Below are 16,791 nucleotides of genomic sequence, written 5' to 3'. Positions count from 1 at the left end.
CACAACGGAAATAACCTTTCAGCAAATATCCACTTGTCGGAATTCAAACTTAATTACATAAAACACAGTAAAACCAAGAATTTTTCCTTTATCATTGACTATGATAGATTATAAACAGACAATTGAACACCGATGAGAAAGACAGCAAAGACAACAGCACTCAGAAGCCTCCAGCGGGTCGGTCTGCCCTCGTTCACTTAGGTGAGACAGGTGGTGAGTCCAACTACATTTGATCCGTCAGAACCCAGCCAAGGGACAGCCACGGACAGACCGACAAACGAGTTGCTTGCCACCAATCGGTACATGAGAATTCAAACACAAAATTTTACAGGCGTGATTATCCACATTATTAAGCTGTCAAAATTACACACCGTGTTGGACGGCGACAACAGGTAAGGAAAGGACACTGCCTGAAATTACGTTGGTGGCCAGGGCAGGTAGCCAGAACACTAACGGCCAGAAGGCAGAAAATTCCGCTGGTGCACTTGAATTGTAGTCAACCAATATAGTTAATTTCACCGCATGCCGGCTGAATTTCAGCAATCCAAACACTCGGTGTTGCTCACAGGAAAACCTCCCCCAACAGCAAACCACCGAAACGAACCACACAACTTGGGTACTTGAAACCACTACTCAACTTTGACGTCCTGGGTCCGTGAACCACGAAGCTCGTAGCGGCGATCGGATAGCTCCACACACGCTCCGACACTGCGCAGGGACCGCCAGCGGACCCAGTCGAATGCACCGCGCGGTTATAACTTCCCTGGTCCGCAGCAACCGACCGACTCCTCGCAGAATGCCGACAACATTTAAAATAGTCGTCAGTGGAAATAACGCCAACTACACACACAACCTGAAAAGCACTTGCACACAGGCCTGAACGATACCAAACAGTAACTAAGCACGCACGAAGGCAAATCGGGAGTCGATACACACACACACAGCCGACTCATGAACGATCGGAAAGCCAAAACGCATCGTCCGGTAGGACGACCGACCGACGATCCACCAAGACTGTGGCCCGGCTCAAGTGATGCATGGCGGCAATAGTCGGGTGAGCCATGTCGACGCAGACCTCACTGCTCCAGTCCGACTGCAGTAGTGCCGCATTGCAACTCCCCTGCTGGCAAGTCCGGACTGCGCTCCAGACGCGTTCCAACTGACTGGCAGACCCGAACTCGCAATACAAACTGACTACAACAGACAACGACCGGGATGTAATAGCAGTCGAGCAAACATACTAGGAGAGGGGCTATATCGATGCGCGCTGCTAGCGCTGGTCACGGTCAGGCGAGGCAGCAACTCAGTGCCAGTAGTAATTTAAACTAACGTAGTGAGGTGGAAGTACGTTAAAAACAGGGTGTAAAATACATGATGACGGGAACACGAACCACGCACGACTCAGAAGGTTTGAAGGGTTGAATCCTCGGAGGGGTGTCAGTAGTCTCAAAGGTCGTCAACTACGTCGTCCGGTTGCATATCACATTGCTAACTAACGTTTCCTACCGCGAAATGTGTGAAAACAAGAGGTTGTTTAGTTCTTGTCCTTTGTTACACCTCCTGAGGAGTTCTCGCACCATCCGAAAAGTTTTCCTGGAGCACCCGTAAGAACGCCGCCTGATTTCGATTGTGTGCATCTAGAATCTGACCTGCGTGCCAAAGGCGTTGCGACAAGGTGGGTTTCGAGACTTCGCATTCTTATCACGTTCACACTCTTCAATCCACTTACCTCGACAAGCTTCTTCTGTGCTCGTTTTCCCTTCACTCTGTCGTAGCAGGTACCAGCCAGCTGGTGCAAAGCAACGTTAAAGAAATCACCACCTAATACCTACCAAAGAGAGGCCTCAGAACTCTAGTTAAAAATGAGTTCATGGTAAACATCGAGGGTCCGGGTTCTACCTTCTTGTAGCGAGGTGTTTAAAGTTCTGTTCGCTATTTATTGCCACTAAGAATCAGGAAATGGCTATCACATCTGTATTTACGTTTGCACTAATATTTTCTCTGCGCGTTCACAGTTATAAAGATGTGCTACACATAGCCACACGAAAGCAACCAGAAAGTTCGACCTGAATATTACGATCTATATAGTCACTGAACCACAACTATACGCGAGTTAAACAATCGGTAGATTCAGTAGCCTTTCCTTACAGAAGTGCCCGTCATACTATTCCGTCACGAATGCGCAACCCGCCATCACGAATTTTCTTAGTTCACTAGAATATTTCACACTCGGGTATCTTTCACACGGAAGCACATAATGTTAACAAACATTCACTAAAATGCTTCCTACTCAATTCGCTTTCTGTTTGCGATGACCGAACCGAATTTACGTCTCTAATTCTCCATTTTACACATTATTTGCCAAAAGCGATCTAACATGATGCGTACAGTACAACGGTTCGAAAGCGACTTCCCTATGCCATGTCTTCGTACAGATGGCATCCCTCTCTTCGTGCCGGAAGCTGTCAGTTCTGATTTGCTGTTGATCTGAATGACCAATCAGAACATTATTTCTAGATTATTCTCGCGGCAAAATCCTCTCTTATCCAGTCGCAATTTAGAAAGCAATCTTACGTAAGCAAAACTTCAATTTATTACACTAGATTTAATTATAAACCGAATAATTCCCAAATTAAATAACAAACTTATTACGTTACTAGCTTCTTTTTTGGCTGCCTGTTAGAAAAGCATGCTCACTCAGACATATGTCATATGACTCGTGGTTCTTCCCAGAAATTTTTCCCACTACTTGGATTTCACATAGACCTTTACAAAACAAAAAATTTCGAGTTTTCATATGTCCCTAATTCAGTTTCTCAATTACACCCACGGACTCATGTAAAAATGTATAACTGAATATAAATTTTAAAAGGTTCCACTATTCCATCAAATAAAAACTGCAAATGTTATAAAATGAAATATTCGAATTTATTGATTTTCAGGAGCTGAATTTTTCGTAATAGCTCCATATGGTGTTGAAAGTTAATATATTAACCGTTACTAGATCAGTTTTGAAATACCAGAATGGTTTTTTTGTGATTTTAGATAAAATTTTCTATCTTCTAAACTATGATAAATAAGGCAATGAAATTTCGACGGTATCATTTCAGCAGTAAGAAATAGCAGTGTATAAAGTTTGAACAAAATCGGAGAATAAGTAATGTAGTTCACTTAGATTTATAGGGACTGTAAATATTGGTAAATGTTACTGGCAGTCTGTCAGTGCTACAGGTGGCGACTGACATAGGTGCGTAAGCTGCTTTCTAAAAAAACGAACGGATCTCCTACAGCTACCGTACCAGAGGCGCTCACAGATTCATACTTTACTGCACCTATGGTAACACAAAATCCTGCTATATTACAGTGTCAAGAAATGGGTGAGATGCGAGTCATTAGAAGACCGTTCCACATCGTGATACGTAGATGGTGGCGTTGGGCAGAATTGTTGGTGCCAATGTGAGAACACTAACCCACCTTACACCGTACATGAACTTCAGAGTACTGGCATATTTTTTACGTGTGTCGACACCTTGCTTTTTGAACAGTCGCCGAGCGTGTGGGTGACGTCGCTGGGTGTCACACCCTTGCACCACTACAGAGATGCTCTGGAAATCCATCAAGAAAAGGACTGCAGCCGGACACGATAATGATAACAAAACCTGCGGTTGTATTTCAATCCAACGTCGTTTATTCTTTGTAAGACATGGTACCAGTTTCGACACCAAGTGGTATCGTCTTCAGGCCCCTGCATATGGAAACATACATAACAGGACTAAAGAGTGTGAGAGCACAGACAACGTAAACCATAGTTCATAACCAAAACGGGACAAATCACATCGTAAAATTACACAATAAAAAATGTGATGTTGTGTGTGTTTCCATGTGCAGGGGCCTGAAGATGACACCATTTGGTGTCGAAACTGGTAGCATGTTTTACAGAGAATAAACGACTTGGGTTCGGATACAGCCGCTGGTTTTCTCATCAGTATCCAAGTACTACCGAGGTAGTTTGTAAGCACCTCCCAACCATATTTCGTTCTGCATCACAATGGCAGAAAATGGCAAGATTTAGAAAAAAAGAAGAAAATCGGTGCAAATGGCTCTGAACACTACGGGACTTAACATCTGCGGTCATCAGTCCCCTAGAACTTAGAACAACTTAAACCTAACTAACCTAAGGACATCACACACCACCATGCCCGAGGCAGGATTCGAACCTGCGACCGTAGCGGTCGCGCGGCTTCAGACTGATGCGCCTAGAACCGCTCGGCACCAACTGCCGGCAAGAAAATCGGCTTTTCATTTTGTTGCATAGTGTATTTCGTCATTCACCGCGAAAATATCGTGAGTCGTTATCACCCCGATCCCCAAAGTGCGAGATCTCGGTACGGCCTCGATGTCACCAGATTTGGAAGAGGCGCCGCCACGGAGTACTCACCCCTGGAGGCAGTCGCAGCTCTCGGCCTCCTTGCGCACGACGTCCAGCACCGAGTCCACGAGTTCTGCGCCCTCAGTGTAGTGGCCCTTAGCCCAGTTGTTGCCGGCGCCACTCTGGCCGAACACGAAGTTGTCCGGCCGGAAGATCTGGCCGAACGGTCCGGAGCGCACAGAGTCCATGGTGCCCGGCTCCAGGTCCACCAGGATGGCGCGCGGCACGTACTTGCCGCCCGACGCGTCGTTGTAGTACACGTTTATCCGGTCCAGTTGCAGGTCAGAGTCGCCGTGGTAGGCGCCCGTCGCATCGATGCCGTGCTCGTCGGAGATGATTTCCCAGAACTGAAACAGCGAGACAAGTTTCTCTTTAAAACACCTGCCACGGGGGAAGCTAGCACGATGGACAGCTGTCGGCAGGTGCGAGAGCGGGACAATCACAAACCTCGATGAGATTTTCACTCTGCAGCGGAGTGTGCGCTGATATGAAACTTCCTGGCAGATTAAAACTGTGTGCCGGACCGAGACTCGAACTTGGTGGTAGAGCTCTTGCCTGCGGAAGGCAAATGTCTCGAGTTGGAGTCTCGGTCCGGCCCACAGTTTTAATCTGCCAGGAAGTTTCATATCAGCGCACACTCCGCTGCAGAGTGAAAATCTCATTCTGGAAACATCCCCCAGGCTGTGGCTAAGCCACGTTTCCGCAATATCCTTTCTTTCAGGAGTGCAAGTTCTACAAGGTTCGCAGGAGAGCTTCTGCAAAGTTTGGAAGGTAGGAGACGAGGTACTCGCAGAAGTAAAGCTGCGAGGACGGGGCGTGACTCGTGCTTGGGTAGCGCGGATGGTAGAGCACTTGCCCGCGATAGGCAAAGGTCCCGAGTTCGAGTTTCGGTCCGGCACACAGTTGTAATCGGCCAGGATGGTTCAGATGGTTCAAATGGCTCTGAGCACTATGGGACTCAACTGCTGTGGTCATAAGTCCCCTAGAACTTAGAACTACTTAAACCTAACTAACCTAAGGACATCACACACATCCATGCCCGAGGCAGGATTCGAACCTGCGACCGTCGCGGTCGTGCGGTTCCAGACTATAGCGCCTTTAACCGCTCGGCCACTTCGGCCGGCTCGGCCAGGATGTTTCAATCACAACCCTTCCTTTGCTGTACTCTTTTGAGACGAGTACGCGGACTGGTATCTGCGCGTAGCCATATTTTTGTGCAACAGCCTCCCGAAGAAAATTCCTACTCTGACGTCAGTTGATTTAGTTTACCAAAATGGTTCAGAACCTCGTAATTAATATCATGTTTGAGCATCTTCAGGCAACTAGTTTCCAGAAAAATCGATTTTTTACACGAGTTTCACGTCCGATGAGTTTGAAAATGCTAAGGTGACATTTTAATAGCATATGAAGTTTCGTACAATGTGTTCGGAAAGTTCTGTTACAAACTTCTATGGTTTGTAGAAGGGAGTGAGTATATAATACTGTCGCAGATGGCGCTGAATAGCACTGTGATGTAGTGGTTGCGATGGTACACTGTTGCATGGAGTGTCGTGAGTTCAAAACTCATATGGACTGTACAATTTTAATTTCTATATTCGGTTCGAGTACATACTAGAAATATCTACGAATGTCAAGAATCATTGGATAGGAGTGTTTTGTAGCCGTATATATGCTGTATGTTTTTCTGGCTGGAGGCAGCTCGTTCCTCCCTCTTGTATGTGCAAGTGCTGAATAAACCTTCGTTAAGTGAAGTTAGTGTTCGTCATTCATCTAATTACACCTTCTTCTACGTGACAATATTCTGAATAGGCACCCACGTCCGGAAACGTACCGTTTCCGTTCCAAGACGGCTTCAATTCAGATGTGTAACGCTTCCACGTCTGCTCAGAGAAAGAGGAAAGTCTCGCAGCAGCTTGTTCCGGTACGCAGTAGGGTAGACAGGACGACGTGTAAGACATAAGGCGATCGCCTGATGTTGTAATGCACCAGTACTATTCTATACGTACAGTATGTTGGGTTCTTTTTTGTTCTGGAATAATGTAACATGTAATTTTCAATTGTTATTACAAACAAATGTGCTTGTGTGATAAATAGATGTTTCGTTATGTTACCTTTCGAAATGTTGCGTAACAATTTCACTACGTAACACCTAATTCATTTTCTCAACCAGAAGTGGATGAGTTACACCTCTGAATGTAAACCGTCGTAAAACTGAAACGGTACCTTTCCGGACATGGTTTTCTGTTCAAAATATTGTGTACTCACTCCCATCTACAAGTCGTTGAAGTCTGTAATGGAATTTTCGAACATCCTGTGTAAAACGGTTGCGTACATTTTTCTGTGGAATTAAATACTTCGCAAATGATCAAGGTTTTTTCGAAATGTCACATCCACTCAAATTTGAATCTACAGACTTGAAATAATTATACTAGATATTGCATGGGGGCTTAATTATATAAATATGGAATGAAATTCAAATACTTTTAATTTTTAGTAGTTGTATGTCCAATTACGAAGTGTCGTAAACGGTTGGCCCTGACTAGTTTTAGTACGCAATCTGACTGCATAGAACAACAACAAAGAATGAAAGAAAATTTCCGTTAACACAATTAATTAATTAAGTCCCCAGCAACTATAAAACGTACAAAACCAAAGCACAAGTGTAACTGTTCTGTGTGTGGAAGTGTGATTCAACGTACACATCTGGCACGGTTCTTCTTCAATAAGACAAGAAATTTTAAATATCATTTATACTGAAGTAATTAAAAAATATAAATACTATAATTGCGCAAGAAAACCAGAATTACACTCTAATACAAGAACACAAGCCAGATGCTTTGTTGACTGAACCTGTAATGACGCATTATTTAAAACATTGAAATAATAAAAATAAAAGGGAATTTTTTTACCTTCATATATATTGACGAAAAGCACTCTAATCATTACAATATCTCCATTCGAACAACATCTGCTGTCTAGCCCATCAAACAACTGCATAAAACATGGAACAAGCACTCCCTACTACAACATCACAACACCGACTCACTACTGCCACATCTCGATAAGCACTCTCCACCACAACTTCTCGACAAGAACAGCCAGTGGAGGCGGCTGAATAATACTCTTTGGCGCAATCTCTGGCGCTGTGGCTCAGTGTAGCCTCCTTTCAATGTGTATACCACAAAAACAGTGAGTGGAAGTTTTTATACCGTCATTTTTAATATTATCAAAGAAGCTATGAATTAAAAATACAGAATTTAGTAGAGTGTAACAGATTATCCACTCTTCAGCATTAAGTTCTAGGTACTACAGCACAATATTCTGGCTTTGAAGTGATAGAGATGTACAAAGTTCCAAAGAAATCAAAGTGCTAATAAAGGGTACAGCGATGACAGAAAGCGCACTTGAGAGGAGAATGTCTACCCGAAATATTCTACTTAAAAATCGTGCAAGCTACATTTACTGGAATAGAGAATCGAAATTTAAACAGGATGTTCCTCAATCATTTATCTATTGCAGGAAAAATAGAAAGTAGATACAGTACCGAGTGCGATAGATACTTAATGTTGTCGGTTGGCAGGAGAGCCAACACCGGGTTACAAGAGGAAGCCGAAAGGCACGCGTTTTAGCTCACCCAGGCTGGCGTGAGGTCTGGAACAGGACAAGGAAATTAGAATTTAGAAAAACGGACGTAGCTGGTGGAATACTTAACTTTAATCCATTAATGATGAGCGTCGCTCTTGACTACATGACTCAGTGTCAATAGTAACTGGTAACGGCGCCTTGCTAGGTCGTAGCAAATGACGTAGCTGAAGGCTATGCTAACTATCGTCTCGGCAAATGAGAGCGTATTTTGTCAGTGAACCATCGCTAGCAAAGTCGGTTGTACAACTGGGCGAGTGCTAGGAAGTCTCTCTAGACCTGCCGTGTGGCGGCGCTCGGTCTGCAATCACTGATAGTGGCGACATGCGGGTCCTACGTATACTACCGGACCGCGGCCGATTTAAAGGCTACCACCTAGCAAGTGTGGTGTCTGGCGGTGGCACCACACTTAAAATGTAATTTGGCAAGGAGGGTGCATTCCAAGTATGTAGTTAGATGCACTGACCATCTAAAACCGAGTGGTTCAAAAATGGCTCTGAGCACTATGGGACTTATCTTCTGAGGTCATCAGTCCCCTAGAACTTAGAACTACTTAAACCTAACTAACCAAAGGACATCACACACATCTATTCCCGAGGCAGGATTCGAGCCTGCGACCGTAGCGGTCTCGCGGTTCCAGACTGTAGTGCCTAGAACCGCTCGGCCACACCGGCCGGCTCCGAGTGGTTCGCTCGATGTCCGCACAGTGTATTGCAGTCGGTCACGGTGCAAATATCAGTCTGTCGGAGACTCGAAATGTATTCGTGTGTGCATGACCGTAAGTAGGGGTGGGGACGGGTGGGAGCAAACTGGGCAACTGCTCCAGATCTGAAGTTTTTACGGGGTGGCAATATTTGCGGAAAACTGCGCAAAACCATTGGCATGAAACAAGTTCCTAAAATTTGGATCTCCGGCTCACAGTGAAGAAGTGATATATATCAGTAGTTCTGATCAGTTTCCATGCCAAGATCTTGAACACTCAGCATATGTAGCTGAATGTTTAGATTTCGAAAGCTACAAGCCTGTCGAAAAGAATGAAAAAGTCATACTTTCTTCCAAAACCGTGACAGATGCTTAAAGGTAGCAAGTTAGAGAACACAGCTTCACAAATATACTTGAGTACTCCCGCTTCGGCTTGCTCAAGAGTAAGATAATTTTCTGCTGTAAGACGTACAAATAATTATTCAAGGGCATCATAAAACAGGATCGTCTTAGCTACCTTGATGTCCTTGCTATTGAATCAGACATGACAGTGAAACTGGACTGTGAAGAAATTGTAAACTTGTTTGCAAGTGACAGGGCAAGGAAAAAAACCCATCATTAGTTAAATAATACCTGTTTTGTCCCAGATACCTTCCTAAGTGTAATGTAAGTTGTCTGTATTATTTCTGAGTAATTGTAATGAAAGCTGGATTATAGAATTTACATTTAAATTCCTTGTACGACGCTATATTAAGTTTCTGCATTTGTAATACTCATAAAAGCACTGTTTTAGGTTTGCAAACTCATAGTTAAGTATTGCACAGACAAAAAACGTACCCACATACTTGACAAACTATAATATTATCTGTATTTCAAGTCTGGCGGAAGGGTTTTGGGGGTTAGCAGCAGATTTTTTTTTTTTTTTTTCAGGTGCGCCATGAGTCCTAAATACGAGCCTGTGTGTGTGTAACGATAGCTCCAAACTTGAATGCGAATCGTACTTCATTCGCATTGTATAGAAATTAACTTTTGTGTGAACATTAGACAAGCATTTGCCTCGTCCGTTCCGGTTTCGCGAGCTTTTGTAACCCACTAGTATTGAAATCCGCGTGGCGAGTGAGGCATTGAGCTCTCCGCTTTTAAGGCGAGCTTATGTCGAGCAGACACAGAGTTTGTAGAGCTGTGAATAGCATATTGACTCCGAACTGTGGTACGGTGCTAACGGCAGGGAACAGTTTTGCTGAAGTATTAGGCTTTGTGCGTATTATGTAAGGAAAATTTGAATACACTGACTTTTTCGTGACAAATGAGTTACGTGGTTTCAGGAGGTACTTCCTCGTTACCTCACACTATGAACTAAGAGTTTTCGGACAGCTGGAAATGTGAACAAATGAAATGCAGACGCCAGATAACTTGTGGGCTGCTATTGTAATGTTACCTACCCGAGTAACACACAAGCCCTGCTGCATGGTGGACAATACATAATGACAACGAAGCTAGAGTCAAGCGCCCCACCACACTGTGTCTGCAAAAGTAACTAACTGAACGCGAAGGGATCATCCTTGCAAAGCATTGGACATTTAGAATTAATCTTTCACTCTGCAGCGGAGTATACACTGTTATGAGAAATTCCTGGCAGCTCAAACAGTTTGCCGGATCGGAACTTGAATCTTGAAAATCGCTTATCGAGTGTAACGCTCTTACCGACCAGGTTATTACGGAGCAACTCACGACTCGTCCTCATAGCTCTATTTCCAAACTTAACAAAATCTGTTCTGCAGTCCTTGTGGGACTAGCACTCCTGAAAAGAAATACGTTGCGGGGAAACGGCTTAGCCACAGCCTAGGGGATGGTTTCCCGATTGTTTCATCGTGACCTATCACTAAGCTATTTCTCAGGAATGTAACGTCTTTCAGGAGTGTTAGAGAAGTAAGGTACGCGGGTGAAATGTGAAATTTCGAAAGGAAAACAGACGTAGTGTGATAACAAAGCTTTGAGGAGGGATCCAGAGTCGTGGCTGGACGGAGCAGTCGGTATGAGCGTCGCATGCAAAGGGTAAGGTCCCGGGTTCGATTCACGCACTAGCACACAGTTTCAATGTCAGGAAGTTCTATTAGACCATTACTACAACTCTTTCCAAATTAATATTTTAATATTTTGAAGAATTCGACATGGTACCACGGTACTATAGGTTTTAATTTTAATGTTGACTGTGCCTTACTCTGGCATGTTATAGTAATTTTATGCTTCTGAAGAAGGCTAGATTAATTTAGCCGAATCCTGGTAAAGATCAGAAAATTTGCACAACTGAGGGTGATTCTTCAAAATATTAGTCAATCACAGTTGCTGACGGGGCTGCAATATGCTAAAAATTCCTGCACAGGAATAATGAAGAAAATACATACTGACCGTCCTCTACAAACAATTTACTTATTCAGCGTACGTTACTGTACTGAACAATATGTACGTCAATACAGCAGATTTCACGTGACGGAATCAGCATAGAGCGAGATTCAAAACTGAGAAAGGAACCTGACAAAGTGGTCACTATCACTGGAACTTTTATGAATAGCCTTACAAGAAGCTTGCAGATCCCTGAACTATGAAAATGAAGGATGAATAATATTAGTGGTAAATATCAGAACAACCTCCGTGTTTCTGAGAACATGTTTGCCCCTTGAGCAAACAGGCATCGAGAAACGAAATGAATTAAAAAATGTAAGAGCGATATCAGAAATCAATCGAAATAAAATTTCTCAAGTTACGTCAGTTAAAACTACTGGGAAGATGAGCTGTGGTCATGTATAAAACTATTTATTAATGTCCCATCCCCTGTTTGGGAAGACGTTCTCTGAGAAAAACCAGCAAGAAGCGACAAATAGGTTTGTAAATCGACCATGACTTCTTAGCCAGGAAGTCTTAGCTGAAGCAAATACTATTGTTAGTATATAGGTCGAATTGCACAATTTAGGATAGTTGCAGACAAATATTAGATGGACAGCAAAAGAAATAAATAAACAGATGCGCAAAAGTGTCCGGATTACTTTTTATAAATGAAATAGTTTTCACATTCAGTTTCTGATATATTTGAAACGGAAAACTTTAATTGGAAAAACATTCCATTCGGAAAGAGAAGTAAACCTTCGACGTTAACTTCTGGCTGGAGTTTACGATGGGAAACAGCGTGTTTAGACACAACATGATTGTTTTTCCGCAGGTACGCATACCAATTCTACTGCGGTGAGACAGGCTAAGAAGTGCAGAACTGCAAATAGATGTAGAGAAGCAGCTATGCAAGGCTATATCTGATGGGAAACAGGTGAAACTGGCACTAAAAGAGAGGGAGAGAGGGTGTTGTCCGACTGTGCAATGAATTCCGAAGTACTAAACGTGTGTGCAACATACGAAAAACAGTACTCGATAATAGAAAATGCAAGAGCAGAATTGGTAGCAGAAGAGGCAGTGATTCATAGCAGTCTCATAAATGAATCAGGCCAGGAAACGGAAGCAGATATCGTGGAACTAATGGAGATACCACTCCAGGCGAAAAGAAAATAGTAAAGCCAGTAGCTGTACCACTACTACCATGTGTTTATGCTACATCTGGATGAAATTACACAGTTAGAATAAGAGTTTAAAGTGGAACCCAAGCTACCTTCCTTCACTAAGACATATCGTATCCCACTTCCCAGTATGATGACAAGACTGATGCGTGATTGTATTTGTGGCAGATCTGAGAATCTGACGATTGCAGCTAGTTGCTGTCGAAACTGGTCATGAAATGAACTATTTCATATCAAATGATCTTGGCACCTAATATTATAAATTGGTAGAATTCTATAGGAGGAATCATCCAGGGCGCCACTGATTTTAGCGGTTACAAGGAAGAATATATCTCGGGAATGATGGAAGCAATGCGAATATGAGGTAGACAGGTTCAGGGAATAGTTGGTAAATGCAAGACTTTTAGCTCATCCTAATCTTACTCCACCATTTGATCTTGCGACTGACCGTTTCTGTTGCGGAAACGTTGCTCTACTGTATGACGTAGAAAAATACGCAAATGGATGGGAACACAAGATAACAGCATTCGAGATTCAGATGCTCAATAAGAGCTGGAGGAATTATTCTCCACCTGATCTTGAAGTCCGGAGTTTCAAAAGTTCCAGTTTTTCTTTCTAGGTCGCACACCTACAGTTACAGAATGATCATAAGGCGCTGAATTCTTGATGAAAGCCAAACGCACTCATGGACACCTAATGTGATGGGTAATGACCTTCCAGAAGCTCGCTGTTTCAGTTCACCATCATCAAGACACGGAGAATGTGATTGTGGATTCCCTATCAAAGCTACTGGTTGTGGAAGAAGGGGTACTGCACTTACAGTACTATGGGTATAAAGTAAGGCTACTGTACATAGATGGCGTGTTCCCTACGAAAATTTCTTGTGGAATCTCATCTGACAACCTCGTGGAGGAAGAGACAAGATTCTGTGGGGCAAAACATATTCGACCGATCCAAAGTTGGAGGCTGTAACTGCCTAAGACAACTGTATTTGATGTGTAATGAAATCCTATTTCACAGGCATAATCATGGGCAAGGGCGATGGAAGATATGCGTGCATAATGTAACTGTAAACAAACTTACCTGTTATGCTCAGATCAGATAAGCTCATTTTGGAGCAAATAAATGCTTGGTACACTTGCAGTAAAATTGTCATTTTAAAATATGGTGCGGTGAACAAGGACGTATTTGTGCTCCAGTATGGCCGGCTGTGGTCGCCGAGCGGTTCTAGGCGCTTCAGTCCGGAACCGCGCAACTGCTACGGTCGCAGGTTCCAATCCTGTTTCGGGCATGGATGTGTGTGGTGTGCTTAGGTTAGTTAGGTTTAAGTAGTTCTATATTCTAGGGGACTGAAGACATCAGATGTTAAGTCCTATAGTGCTCAGAGCCATTTGAACCGTTTGCTCCAGTATGGCATGTCAAAGAACTAAAGTCTGGACAATGTCTGCTACACCCCCAATCTACAAAATAATTTCGAAATGCATTAGATATTTAGTGGCAATGGCTTTGGACTTGTAAGAGACTTTTCCTAGGAGCAATGGGTATATCTACACACTGGTAATAGTAGAGCTGGTTTTGAAGACTGAATGTGGATACCATTTAGGGAACATTTATGGTGGCAATGACAAGATACCTGTTGACAAACATTTTGGGCAATTCTTCAGGGTGAGATAATTTTTTTTGTTTTTTTCTTTTTTTTTTTTTTTTTTGTTTGAGTCATCGGTCTTCTAACTGGTTTGACGTGGCCCGCCGCGAAATCCTCTCCTGTGCCAACCTCTTCATCTCAGAGTAGCACTTGCTACCTACGTCATCAGTTATTTGCTGGATGTATTCCAATCTCTGTGTTCTTCTACAGTTTTTATCCTCTACAGCTCCCTCTAGTACCATGGAAGTCATTCCCTGATGTCTTAAAAGATGTCCTATCATCCTGTCCCTTCTCTTTGTGAGTCTTTTCCACATATTCTTTTTCTTTCCGATTCTGCGCAGAGCCTTCTCATGCCTTATCTTACCAGTCCATCTGATTTTCAACACTCGTCTGTAACACCACATCTCAAATGCTTCGACTCTCTCCTGTTCCGGTTTTCCCACAGTTCAAGTTTCACTACCACACAATGCTGTGCCCCAAAAATACATTCCAGAAAATTTCTTCCTCAAATTAAGGCCAATGTTTGGTACTAATAGCCTTCTCTTGGCCATGAATGCCAATCCTAATGTTAAGTTTCTCGCTGCTCTCATTTCTGCTACTTCTCATTACGTTCATCTTTCTTCGAATTATTTCAATCCATACACTGTACTTATTAGACTTTTCATTCCATTAAGCAGATCATGTAATTATTCTTCACGTTCACCGAGGATAGCCATATCATCATCGAATCGAAACACTGTTGTCCTTTCACTTTGAATTTTAATTCCACTACTGTATTTTTATTTTATTTCCATATTTGCTTCTTCGATGAACAGATTGAACAGCAGGAGCGTAACACTACATAAAGATACCTGTTTTATTTTCGAGAAGATAACTGCCTATGTATGCTGTACTCCGTCCAGCGAGAGAAGAACTATGCCATTTGAAGTGGCCTTGGCGCTCTTGCTTTGCTCGTCGAAGACGCGAATCATGAGATTTTGTTTACGTTACCGCGCCAACGGCCCGGTGTTTGGTTCAAATGGTTCTGAGCAGTATGGGACTCAACATCTGAGGTCATCAGTCCCCTAGAACTTAGAACTACTTAAACCTAACTAACCTAAGGACAACACACACATCCATGCCCGAGGCAGGATTCCACACTGAAGCGCTCGGCCACTCCGGCCGGCAGCCCGGTGTTGCCTTACTGCTAGGCGACCCCTGCTTTCAGTCAGCGGTTCCGCGTGCTTCACCCAAATTTGCGTGAGAACGTGTGCAGTCCACTAATTCTGTGAGTTTCTTACAGTGTGTGTGGAAAATGGCTTCCTGTAGTGGAGAGAAGAGGCTTATGGAATACGAACTACGCTGAAATCTCAAAAACACCAATTTACATAACATTACATGTTTACTTTGAAAGTGAAAGGGGCAATGGTGAGACTCTAACCCTAGTGAGTACAATGACTGACAGGGTGGCAGAAACATTGAAGATCTGTGCCGGCCGTTGTGGCCGAGCGGTTCTAGGCGCTTCAGTCTGGAACCGCGCGACCTCTACGTTCGCAGGTTCGAATCCTGCCTCGGGCATGGATGTGGGTGATGTCCTTAGGTTAGTTAGGTTTAAATAGTTCTAAGTTCTATGGGCCTGGCGACCACAGATGTTAAGTCCCGTAGTGCTCAGAGTCATTTGAACCATTTGAACATCTGTACAGCGACAGTGGAGAGGGTCATAAATTACTAAGAGGATGCCAATTCAGCTGAAAGCTCTGTTATTGTGACACCTGCAAACTCATGGACGAGATCGTGTCGTGTAACTGGAACAGACTATTTCGACGATAGTGCTACCAGGCAACATATATACGCATACTACAGCAGAAAGGAATACCCGACACCTACAGAGCTGATGGCGTCACTATCGGACAGTGGTCTGTTCACAGGCAAAACGACAAGTCACTTCAATGTTTAAAAAAATGGTTTCCGGTGTAGAAAATTCTCAGGAAGAAAGGCACTAATGGAACGCGGAGGCATTGTGGCATGAAGATGTCGTCTCCTGCTTGAGTTGCTAGGAGTGAATCCGTTGAATGTAATATGTATTGACGAAACATGGCTCAATGTGCGTCATGCACGATCCGTCACGTGGACAGACGACATGCGCCACGAAACTATGAGTGTACCATCTGGTAAGGGAAGGCGACTAACTAGTGTTCATGCTGGTTCAGAGAAGAGAAATCGATTACCACGAGGAAATGAATGCAGATACATTTAAAGACTAATTAGCTACTCGTTTGCTACCAAATGCTATTTCTCGTAGTGTTTTTGTAATGGAAAACGCGTCGTACCATTCTGTACAATTAAATAGAGCACCAACGGCTACTGCAAGGGAAGAAAAACTGATACTTGATTGAAAAATAATAAAGGAGGCTTTGAACAGAACATGTGAGAAGCGTAACTTGTGGAATCAGTGAAGTAATATATGCCACAGAAGGTGCACTATGTAATTGATACGTTAGCAGACAACCACGGCCACATAGTTACACGTCTTCCACCGTACTAGTGCCATCACAAATCAATCGAACTTGTCTAGGGTAAAATAATAGCAGATTTCGCGTAGCGAAATACAATCTTCACGGTGTGAGGCACGGAGAGACTGGAAATGAACAACGCCAGAAAATTGGAAGAACATCGTGAACCACGTATGGAAAGAGATTACAAGGTCGAACATAGAAGAAGGCGTAAGATAATATTCCGTACAAAATATTGTAATTTCTTTATCAGACGATGAGGACAGGTGCAGTGAAGAAAGTTAAGCCTGTGTGATGTGTTCTCCAGTACGAAAAATA

General features: G+C 43.3%; 1 protein-coding gene across 1 annotated transcript in view; it reads right to left on the bottom strand.

Annotated features, from left to right (window-relative positions):
- Positions 1–16,791, bottom strand: part of LOC124803124 (tubulin beta-1 chain-like) — a 97,469-nt gene that overhangs the window by 63,121 nt on the left and 17,557 nt on the right. The window contains exon 2 of the mRNA XM_047264300.1: positions 4,439–4,776. Within this exon, the coding sequence (XP_047120256.1) occupies positions 4,439–4,776 (338 nt within the window). The remainder of the gene's footprint in view (positions 1–4,438; positions 4,777–16,791) is intronic.

This window comes from Schistocerca piceifrons, chromosome 6, assembly GCF_021461385.2.
Source record: "Schistocerca piceifrons isolate TAMUIC-IGC-003096 chromosome 6, iqSchPice1.1, whole genome shotgun sequence".
Taxonomy (NCBI): Eukaryota; Metazoa; Arthropoda; class Insecta; order Orthoptera; family Acrididae; genus Schistocerca; species Schistocerca piceifrons.
The sequence above is the reverse complement of the archived record's forward strand: the minus strand, read 5'-3'. Positions and strand labels throughout refer to the sequence as shown.